We start from the raw sequence: 12,376 nt of genomic DNA, 5'->3' as shown, positions 1-12,376 counted from the left end.
AAATATCAGGTCACTTTTTGAAATTTTTACTGTGCAACAGATCTTTTTAGGTAAAACCTGAAGGGTTTATCTCCATTTAAATAATATTTAGTATATTTAAAAAAATAATTAAACAATACCTTTTCTTCAAAATGCAAAAACATCACTTTCTGCCCTATAGCGGGTAAATATTAAGTTAAAATTATGCCGCTTTTGCTGGATATTGCTGCACTACAGGAATTTTACCGTCCCGCAATCCGGTTAGCATGATAAAATGGATGATTGTCTTGTGCTTTTTGCCGTCTTTCTTCGGATCGGTGCTCTTGATCGGTGCGTGATCACGTTGCGCGTAAATTCGATCACGCTAAACTGTCGTAGTCGCTTTTATTTAAAAAAAAACGGGACTGCTAGGACGGTAAAATTCCGTGTAGTGCACAAGCGCCCTTAATGTATATACATGATAATACCATACGTTGTATCAAGCCATCCATTCCTTCATTCCTTCCTCCCGTCCTACCGAATTCTCAGATCAGTCGGGATTTCCGGGAAATCAAGAGGGGCGAACGTTCGGACATGCCTATTTTTTCTTTTATTTCTCTATACCAGTATTTCCAGACGATAATTTTTCATTTACCATAAAAAAAAAATGTTTTTTTAAATTCTTTTGCATTACATGTCATAAATTCAAATACAAAAAAATATGAATAAAATATAAATATAAATACAAAAAAAGATCCCACAAAAAAAAAATTCAACCTGCTTCTCTGAATTAAGAGGATATTCGCAAGCACAGAATTCTATTTTTTATTGATTCGGCATTAACTTTATGGAATGACACGATTCTTTTATAAATTAAACACTGTAATACCACTTAGTGAGTTTATTTCATTACACACGACTAGTTTCGAAAACAGGTGTTTTTACCTGTAGATGAAAACATCTGTTAATTTCTTAAACAAGTCGTGTGTAATGAAAAAAAACTCATTAATTGGTATTATACAAGTGTTTATTTATTTTTTTAATCAACACATAATTCATTCCACCGGAGAGGTCACATGTATGAAAGAATGTGTTTTGGGTAATTTTTGTTTTTTTGAACATATATAGATTTTTTTTTTAACTCCTTACCTTTCAATAACTCTTTTCCCTTAAAAATATTTAGTGTATTTAAAAAAATATTTAAACAATACCTTTTCTTCAAAGTGCAAAAACAACCATTTCTGCCCTGTAGGGGGTAAATATTAAGTTAAAAATATGCCCCTTTTGCTGGGATATAGTACATTTTCTGGGCATCCAAAATCATGCACAACTAAAAATTGACGTTTTTTCAGATATGACGTTGTTGAAAGGAGTGAGCGCTATGTGTATAAGTTGTGAATGTAACAATCGCGTTAAAAAAAAAGTTATTTTATAATGTATGATTAAGGAAAAGACTAGACGAATTTCGAACCCATTATTCATTCATTCGCACGAACCCTTCGCCTAAATTATGTAAAATTTTATTGGTTGCCTGTTTGCGGTGGACGAAGAAACTAGCAAAAAATGATATGCTGTACACGCCCAAACTAAAGAGTGAAGAATTCGGCGAGAACGTCCGCCCCGGAAGAGCTATTTGAAGGATACACTTTCGATATTTTTCTCAATAAGATCATATATCTCTATGCTGCTGAAACATGGACCATAAAAGCAGCAGAAAGGAGAATTATTGACGCTTTTGAAATGTGGTGTTGGGGGCGCATGCTCCGAATCCCATGGACAGCTAGACGTACCAACGAGTCCATTCGTCAGGAGTTGCACTTGGATGGCTTGACTCTGGCCAGTGTCTGTACCGACGGATTCTCCGATGGACCTTTGTCAGACGGGAGGAATATCTAATTTAACATACTCAACCTATAAAGCATTGTATCCGACTCGTTTTTGTGTTTATAACAGCCGATATAATCAACATTTTCATTCGTCATTTTCTTTTGGAAAATTCGCCTTCGGAAAAACGTTATTTTCGTAAGTTGGCAATGGATGACGTCATAGAAACGATGGAGTTATTTTAGTATTGGTAACATTGCTAAATTATTGGCGACTCTTTTTTTTATGTCTATGGTCCTCAAAATTTCATAATTTTTTTTGGATTTGTGGCAGGGGGTTAAATCCTGCTGAAATATTCCATTAACATTTGACCTTCGTTTTTGTATCTCTGGTAGCATCTTTTCCAGCAGAATTGGATGATACTTCTCGCCATTCATCATCTCAGTCACTGAAGGAAGCAGCCCTAGTCCATGATACATAACACCCCTAAAACATTTTTTTAGAGGGTGTTGAAAATACGAAAAAAAAGTTTTGTTTCAATTAATCTGTTCGATACTGCATGCTTCAAATTAAAGGATTTTGCGTGTACTATTTCATCGGCGGCATCTATGTTTGCAGTTATATATTGAAAGCTGTCCCACCGCATGCCCAGATCTGATACAGAAGCATCTAGGCTTCCTGACAGATCTGCTCTTGTAAAGCAATTTTTTTTAACTAAGTTTAATTTTTGAAAGTTGAAATTTATTGAAAATGTGAATAATAATAATAATAAAACCCTTATTCGCACCCCAATGGTGCATAGGGAACTGCGTCATATAAACGCAGTGTTATCTTGATCGTTTACACATGATGGAAAGGTGATCAGCGGAATTGTTGCCCCAGAACGGTTGCCGAGCGTGCTGACAAAAATGTGAAACAACATAAAATTGTATACCGATTTTACTGTGAATTTACATTTGAAAGCTTTCAATATACCTGTTACTGCCAATCTAAATAATTACAAGTTTGTAAATCCGTTACCAAATTTTCTAGAAGTACGCATTCAACCAAGAAGGTTGCATTTTTTCGAAGGTTTCTGCAATTTTTTTATATTTATTTATTCGGGAATTGTACAGCTTTACAATTAGTAAAAGCATATAATAAAAAATAGTAACATTCTTAAAAAAAGAAAACCAATTCCACATTTATGTTGATGTGTAGTAAAAATAAGAATACTAGAGTTGTTTGTGTTGAGTACAAGTAGGCTGTCCAAACTTAAATCACAAAGGGACTTTTTTTTGCAGTAGGTTTTTTTTGCGTTTTTGGACTAAGTAGAATCTACTTAGTCCAAAAATGCAAAAAAAAAACTACTACAATAAAATGTCCCTTACTCTGTTTTGAGTTTGGACAGCCGAAGTGTGGTATATAAGAGAAGTGAGGTTCGTAGGCATATCAAGGCGTGTGTTTTTGCCTAGAATTTTCACTCACGAATTACATGAAATTATAGTAACTTTAAACATAAAGAGTAAATCCACTCACAAGTAGGCATAGGCTATAAACTTATAAAGTTGAAGCCTGAGTAGGGACATGATAAACGGTGTTGCATAAGCCGTAGCTAGATTTCAGAGTCACTTGGACGTTAGGTAATTCAAAAAAAAATAGGCATATCAAGTAAATTTGTTTAAATCCGCCTCGATTTATACAAAGTGATAATACAAAGCAAAAACACGTCGTCCAATAGTTAACATAATATAAATTTAAGCATTTAAAATTAAAAGATTTCATTGAGCTATTAGTTCCAAAATAAACATTTTGAATACAATGATATTTGTAACAATTTATGTATGCTCCTAATAGTTTTTTTGCCATAAACAAACAGTATTTTTTCGATTGATCATTATTAGTAACATTATTAAAAGAATAACTTCGAATAATATATTAATTTTGACAGTCGCCAGAAGTTTGAGCTGAACGCGATGAAAGAATGGCGATACAAGATAGACAAGTCGTAAATAAAGATTAAGCGGAATTACGCCGGAAATTCAAGCATTCTCGCGTCACTCATTACCAAACAGCTGGATTGAGAATGATAAAAAAATATATACATATAAATATATAGAGCACTTTGACAACTCAATATAGATGAAGATGTTTATGGGATTCTGGGAATTAACAGGGTGTACGATCTGTTATAGGCTGTATAAAGTGATCTATGTTGAGATACCAACATAAATAACTCCTGAGCGAACAAACCCAGATTTGAACACACTTGAAATATTGTGAATTTCCACATATTGCGGGTGTGATGTTGGATAGTAGAACTCCACCGACAAGACACACAAGGTGGCTTGGTGGGTCTCTGCAATTTTTTTTGAAATATGTTTAAAAATTGTGATTTAAATAAATGTATACAATTTATGTTAATAAAAAATATACATAAAAATTATCTGGTCAAATTATAAGCTTAATAATAAAAATGAAAATGGTATTTTCTGGCGTTTCTCATGTGTGTGATTATAATCCAGGATTCGGATCTCACATACTAATATAAGAGTTTCTGCTTAGTAAAAAGCTTCTTTACATCTCACCAATAGATGTCTCTAGTGAAGTTCTAGTGATTCATGAACAAGGTTTCTAAATTGGTTCATATATATAGAACTTCCAAGAATTTGAGTAGTGTGGTTGTCAATAATGGGTAGAATTGGTGAATGTTACACGTGTGTAAAGTGATCAACCAGCCTATGACGGTCGTAAGCCCCGTAAATGCCCAGACCTCCATATTCTTCTTCATCTTTGATGAGATGTCAAAAAATAATATAAAAATAAAACACTTATATGAGACTGCATTTCAAATTATTTATGTAAACTTGTCTAGATTCGAGAACTACAGATGTTCTCATTAATGGGTGAAAATACAAACTGTTATTTGTGTTTTTTCATCTGTCTTGAACGAATTTTCACTAGGCTTTTTTCAAAGGTATAAAGGATATTCTTTGAAAGAATTTTCTGCATATTGAATAGTAGGGATAGGGAAGGTAGATGTGAACACATCACAAACACCTCACAAACACCCACAACGCTAGATATATATGTTTATATATATATATATATATATATATATATATATATATATATATATATATATATATGTTTATATATATATATATATATATATATATATATATATATATATATATATATATATATATATATATATATATATATATATATTTATATATATAATAATAAAAAAATATATTTAAAAAATCCAATTTTTGAAAAAGAAAGATTTAAATTGGATACAGAATATACAAAATAAGCTGTGTGTGTCAATATCAGCATTAAAAATTGTATAACAGCTATTGAAAACCCCTTTAGTACATCCATCAAACATGTGAAACTGGGGGGAGCTTTCCTCATTCATTCCAGTGTGAATAAGGCAATCAGGTTCCACTCCCCGCGGCGTTGTCCAGATTCAATTAGAAGCGTTATCTTATTTCTTATTACTGCCGACATTATCTCGAGAGAGGCTGTTAACAGGAGATGACTGTGCATTCGCTCAATTATTCATGTACCCTTACCGAGGAATATGAGATTAACCCTTTCCACTCTGGCCATTTTTTCTCATAACTGATCAGCTACTCTGATCAAAAAAATGCGACGTTTTTCTACCATTAAAATAAATACTTGGTTCCCTAATTTTGGGACACTCTGTCTGGCAATTTGAATGACCATGTTAATTAAGATTAACTGTATTAATCTGAAACATTTTTTGGTAGAATATACTTGGGTGATAGAGAAATCAGTGATTAAAGTTATACCTGCGCCGGGCCAGACATTGTGGCCCACGGAGCTAGCTACTTACTAGAATCATACGGGCCAGAATGTCTGGCCTACAGAGTGGCAAGAGTTAATATATTGTTTACAAGTTTTAACAGCTTGTTACAATTTACAATTTATAGTCTTGGATATTTTTGAAAAGTGAATTACGGCGGTTGAGGAAAATTAAAACGACTACACGACAGCATTCTGAAACTAGCCTATGACCTAATGTAGTATTTTCCATTAAGTTTAACTGTGGAACGACTACACAATAGCATTTTGAAACTAGCCTATGACCTGATTCAGTATTTTCCCTTTAACACACAAGTTTCCCCTACAAGTTTAACTTTGTACGGCTAAATAACAGCATTTTGAAACTCACCTTTGACCTAATGCAGTAATTCTCTTTAAGTTTAACTTAGAACTATTACACAACAGCATTTTGAAACTAGCCTATGATCTTATGTAGTATTTTCCCTTAAGTTCAACTTTAGAACGACCACACAACAGCGTTTTGAAACTTACCTTTGACCTAATGCAGTAATTCTCTTTAAGTTTAACTTAGAACTATTACACAACAGCATTTTGAAACTCACCTTTGACCTAATGCAGTAATTCTCTTTAAGTTTAACTTAGAACTATTACACAACAGCATTTTGAAACTCACCTTTGACCTAATGCAGTAATTCTCTTTAAGTTTAACTTAGAACTATTACACAACAGCATTTTGAAACTAGCCTATGATCTTATGTAGTATTTTCCCTTAAGTTTAACTTTAGAATGACTACACAACAGCATTTTGAAACTCACCTTTGACCTAATGCAGTAATTCTCTTTAAGTTTAACTCAGAACTTTTACACAACAGCATTTTGAAACTAGCCTATGACCTGATATAGCATTTTTCTTTCCTTTTCTTTCTTCACTCATGCGATTCACGTGCCCAAATCTCAGCACACCTTTCTTAATTTTTTCGATAATGCTAATCTTAGCCTTGCATTCTTCCCTATACCATCATAGGAAAATCTATCAAACATGGTTTTGCCGCACCGAAAGAACGCATTTGGACCGCATCCAGTCTAGTTGTATCACACTTGGCCACAATTATGGTGTAGTCAAGGCGAGAGTGATTTTAATAGGTAACGCGTGAGTCTGGACTCATTCTTGCATTCTTTCCTTAAGGTGGAGACTGACCGGAGCATTTCGTCGTAACATAACGTCGTAACATCGCTCGCGGCGAGCATCAGCGAGCATCCGAAACTATAGATGGAGGGCTCGGCTCGGTGTACTGACTGCCTGAATGCTCGCATCGTAACATGTTACGTTACGACGAAATGCTCCGGTCAGTCTTCACTCTTATACCACTATTGGAACATCTACGTGTATCATACATGGTTTTGTTGCCCTCCAGTCTAGCACAGTCTAGTTTTATCACACTCAATACGATATTGTCGGATCGAGAGTGATTTTAATAGGTAACGCGAGACGTCTTCGAAGTCTGAAGGCAGCCCGCGATGACTGGCACAAAGCGCCTGCCTTGCGGGACGCTAGTACTGCATACAGGCAACACACAATGCCCGGAGCGCCTAGTTAGTGCGCTGAATACATGCCAAGAGCCCGATATGCCTTTGATACGTCACACACCCTGCCCATTCTGGAGATGGACCATTATCAGGTTGGAATCTAGTTTCTGGAACAGCCTTGCTTTGTGCTCGAGTAATCTACCTATACATTATTCTTCCGGGATGTCAGAATTTAATGTGTTATCCAAAAGGTTTATTTTTATTTTTATTATTATTAATAATGCATCATTTATTTTTTTAATTTATGTTCTACTTGGTCAATACCACTCTTTCTAAAGGTCTTGTTCGCAAACTCAGTAAGCGACCGATTCCGCAAGGGGCCGTATATATCTCCCCACACCCACTTAAAAAAAATTATATGTATATATATATATATATATATATATATATATATATATATATATATATATATATATATATATATATATTTATATTATTTTTTTTTAAAATGTGTTTTTTATTATTTACAAAATATTTGAATTTCATACTATTTCCGTGAGCCAAAGCGGCTCATTATTAGAAATAGGTATCAAATTGTGGTAGAGCGGGTTCGAACCGAGAAACTCTACCTTAAGAGTCCGCGACACTAACCACTGGACCACAACACGACGCTTTACGCTGTCAATAATTGTTTGCGTGCCAATAATTGAAAGTGTTACCTTATTTTGCGGCGCATTCATTCAGCTAAATAATTAATTACGACATGTTCTTATCTTCTTTGTTATCGCGATATTCTGGGGAATTTAATCACAATTGTCGATAAAATATTTTATCGCTTCTGTCGGAATCTTTCCCCGAATTGTGCAATGCATCATATCGTCGCTCTCGTGGCTTACTGTCGGAACTGACGTTTTTGCCGTAATTTAAGTTCATCTGTAGGTACATACTAGATTAACAATAGATCATTTTCATGGTGTGTTATTATTGAGAAATAAAGACTATCGGTAATCACAAGACTATCATTGAAATCGCAAGACTATCCTTGAAATCGGTAGAAAAGTAAGGGAGATATGAAGGTTTAAACTTTAGATATTTTAATAAAACGAAAAGCGGACACCGCTATACGTCATAAAATTTTACGTCATGGGGTGTGTTATGGGGCGTATGCCTTTATGTATCTGCTTTATATAGCTGTAATAGTAGCAGTGTGGATTCGTATCTGTGACGTTATTCGTTACCAACTTACGAAAACAACGTTTTTACCAAGGCGAATTTCGCCAGTGAAAATGATGAATGAAAATATTGATTGCATCGGCTGTTATAATGTTTATAACACAAAACGAGTTTTACATAATCCTTCGTAGGTTGATTATGTTAAATTAGATATTCCTCGATAGATAGAGAGTGAAAATACCCTATTGCCACAAGTCGAAAGGCCGTATGTGGAGGTCTTCACAAAAAGTTACATTTCCAATACTGCGCAAAAAATCCTTGAAATGTAAATCTGTTCTGTTTACTGTATTTTATCAAAATCTTAATTAAAGTTGCGACAAAACGTGACCAATCCTGTGTTAAACCAATATGAAATCATTAAATCCCACCAAAACGTAACAATTTTACTAGCTAGAATTCCTCATTTAAAATGGAAATGTAAAGTTTTGGTGAGGACCTCCACATATCAGTTTCTCAGGTATCTCTACATGAGAGAGTACGGCTATTATCCTTGGCTCTACCCGACCGAGTTTCTCCAGGGTATGCTTGGCCACAATAGTTTACAGACTAGAAGGAATGTGTATTTGATTACGCATTTTTTTCCATTGTTGCGCGGTATGATCGATAATCCTGAAACTATCCGGGACATTGGTCTGTATGTTCCCGATAGTTACCTAAGACAGCGTCGGCATAGATTGTTTCACATTCCTATACACAGGACCAACCTGCCGATGGTTATGCCTGTAGGAAGAGCTACCGCTATGTTGAACATTATCACATTGGATATTGATCTATTCCATGTGTGCGAAGGAGTTTTCCGAAGCGGGATTCTTCTACACCTTTAAGTCCTCTTGCTTTCTTTTAAGATATACGTCTTGAATATTGTTTTTATATTTAATTTTTTTTTTGTTGAATAATTTAATTTGAAAATAAAAATTTATATCAGTGTAGCCAACAGACCGCAGGTTTTCCACCCCTGATGTACGTAGATAATAAGAGTGATTTATAGGTGGAAATAAGTGCAATCTATTTATAAAATCGATACATTCTTTTATATATTACTTTTCCGTAGATAAGAATTGTTGGCGCCAGATATTGTCACACACCGCTCACTCCTTGCAACAAAGTCATATATCAAAAAACTTGATTTTCAGGAGATCGTTTTAAAGTTTAAAAATATAATAAAATGTATTAAAAATAAATATCAAGCCACTTTTTGAACTTTTTACTGTGCAACAGATCTTTTGTAGGTAAAACCTGAATGTTTTTTCTCCATTTGAAAAATATTTAGTATATTTAAAAAAATAATTAAACAATACCATTTATTCAAAATGCAAAAACAACACTTTCTGCCCTGTAGCGGGTAAATATTAAGTTTAAAATATGCCGCTTTTGCTGGGATATAGTACATATCTTCGTATCTTATATCTTCGTTTTTAATTCTGTATATTTTTAATTCTGGGAGAGCATTTAAAATTCAAATTGAAAAAACAACCTATGTAAGTAATTATACTAGATATGAACAGTTGTATTATATTATAACAGGCGATTTGTGAATTTTTAATGGCACAAAAATGTATTGTCACCTTGTGTGAACTTGTTTCCAGCGAAGCTTATTGTATTGGGCGCGAGGCCGAATTCGCGGAACCCGCGCCCGCGTGCGTAACACAATTTCCAATTCCAGCTCGAAAGATAATGATTTAACTACGTGGCGCAGATAACTTCACTTCGATTCGGTAATAAGGACCAATATTAATAAATTTATTTTGCGGTACCATCAACCTACTATGACTGTAACAGACTATGATTTATAAGGTGTCCAATTTGATTTGTTATGCGTCCAATTTGTTTTGTAAAACGTCAAATTTGGTATGTAAAAAGTCCAATTTAATCTGTAAAATGTCCAATTTTGTGATTAAGGTGTCCAATTTGGTTTATAAACGTCCAATTTCATTAAAGAAATGTCCAATTTGATTTGTAAGGCCTCGAATTTGGTTTATAAAGGCCCAATTTCATTTATCAAATGTTTAATTTGATTTTTACGGCGTCCAATTTGGTTTATATGAGTCCAATTTCATTAGTCAAATGTCAAATTTGATTTGTAAAGCGTCCAATTTGGTTTGTTAACGTCCAATTTTATTAATCAAATGTCCAATATGATTTGTAAGATGATAATAAAACATTCAAAATATTTTATGTCAGGCAGTTGGTTAATTTGTAATTTTGTCATTGCCTTTGCAACTGTCGCTAATGCGTTCCTCTTCTTTTGTCCGCAGGTACAAGGACGAGCGCGCCTACCCCTGGCCGCGAGGCGTGTCCACCTTCATCCTGTACCCGGAGGCCAAGAACCAGACCATCTACACGCGCGTGGCGGCCGACTCGGACCGCGGCAACTACACCTGCCTCATGAGGAACGACACGCACATACACGTGCACACCGTCATGCTGGCCCTGGTCGGTGAGTCTATCCAGTGCCTGTTCGCAGGGATATCTGTCTGCTCCGAGATAGGACGGTGATGAGGCCTTGTTTAGAGCTGTCCAAGACAAGGACTAGTGATAGTCAACGTCAGGGGGACATGGGGATTTTTACTAGAACCCATACTATTTTAATGTACAAGGATATTTCAAAGAAAATTTTAATAAATCCTTTTGAAAAACGTTCAAAGGATGCCTATAAGAAGGTCTGAATTATAAAAAATATTCATTGTAACTGCAGACAGTTGGTAGAATTCCATATTGAATTGTTGGTTAATACATCCAAAATTAAACAAGGTTTGTTGGATTGAATTCTATATTTATTTATGTATATCATAGTCATACAGGAGAAAGTGACCAATTGCCTTTTTTTACAAAAATGCGATCATTGACATCTTACTAGCTTAATATTGCCCTGAAAAAATCCCAAAAGATTTTAAACATGGAAGTATAATATATTGACTTGTTAAAAATGACTAACTGCATTGATGTTTATTTTGTTGCCAAGCAAAAGTGACTTAAATGGCCCTCCTGGACATTTTACGTTTTGGTAGTTGGTCACTTTCTCCTGTACGACTACAATACATGTAAATATCTGTATGTAAGCATGGTACGTCTTATTAAGACATTATCAAACACTGACTATTGAGTCAGTGTTTGATAATGTCTTAATTAGACGAAACACGTCACGTATTAACATATAAATAAATAAATGTAGAATTTAATCCAATAAACCTTGTTTAATTTTAAATATATTACCCAACAATAAAAAATTATATTATTTATTGATTCGGCATTAAGTTTGTGGAATGACATGATTATTTTATTTAAATTCAACACTTGAATATACCACTTTAATGAGTTTTATTTATATATACGACTAGTTTCGAAAACTTACAGATGTTTTCATTAACTTAACTTTCATTTCAATTAATTAAAATTATTTATTGTAACTGCAGACAGTTGGTAGAATTCCATATTGAATTGTTGGGTAATATATCCAAATTTAAACTAGGTTTATTTGGTTGAATTCTACATTTTTTTATGTATATTTTAATACGCGTTTTGTCTTCTTAGGACATTATCAAACACTGACCAAATTAGTTTTTACCAGAAGATGAAAACATCTGTTAGTTTTTAAAACTAGTCGTATGTATAAATAAAACTCATTCAAGTGGTATATTCAAGTGCTCAATTTAAAAAATATATATAAAATTACATGGAAAATTATGTAAAAACGGTTATTTAAAATAAGAAGGTTTGAATTTAAAAAAATAACATGCAAAATTATATAAACTTGGTTATATATAATATATTGTCCGCCTCCGTAGTGTAATGGTCAGCACGCTCGGCTACCGTTCTGGAGGTCCCGGATTCGATTCCCCGGGGGGGTCAAATAAATATAAGTGATTTTTTCACTGTAATATTTATTCAATATTACCCTGGACTGGTACCTGAAGCGGAGGGCCGATCACCTTTCCTTCATGTGTAAACGATCAAGATAAAACTGCGTTAATATGAAGCAGTGCCCTATGCACCATTTGGGTGCGGATAAGGGTTTTATTTATTATTATTATATATAAAC

The 12,376-nt window shown here is 34.1% G+C and overlaps 1 protein-coding gene across 1 annotated transcript in view; it reads left to right on the top strand.

Moving 5' to 3' along the window:
• Positions 1-12,376, top strand: part of LOC148311460 (interleukin-1 receptor accessory protein-like 1-B) — a 121,787-nt gene that overhangs the window by 97,564 nt on the left and 11,847 nt on the right. Inside the window, exon 3 of the mRNA XM_088256606.1 lies at positions 10,593-10,774. Within this exon, the coding sequence (XP_088112732.1) occupies positions 10,593-10,774 (182 nt within the window). The remainder of the gene's footprint in view (positions 1-10,592; positions 10,775-12,376) is intronic.

This window comes from Brachycentrus maculatus, unplaced genomic scaffold (genome assembly GCF_059751285.1).
Source record: "Brachycentrus maculatus isolate JH-2025_06_01 unplaced genomic scaffold, ASM5975128v1 h1tg000064l, whole genome shotgun sequence".
NCBI lineage: Eukaryota > Metazoa > Arthropoda > Insecta > Trichoptera > Brachycentridae > Brachycentrus > Brachycentrus maculatus.
The sequence above is the reverse complement of the archived record's forward strand: the minus strand, read 5'-3'. Positions and strand labels throughout refer to the sequence as shown.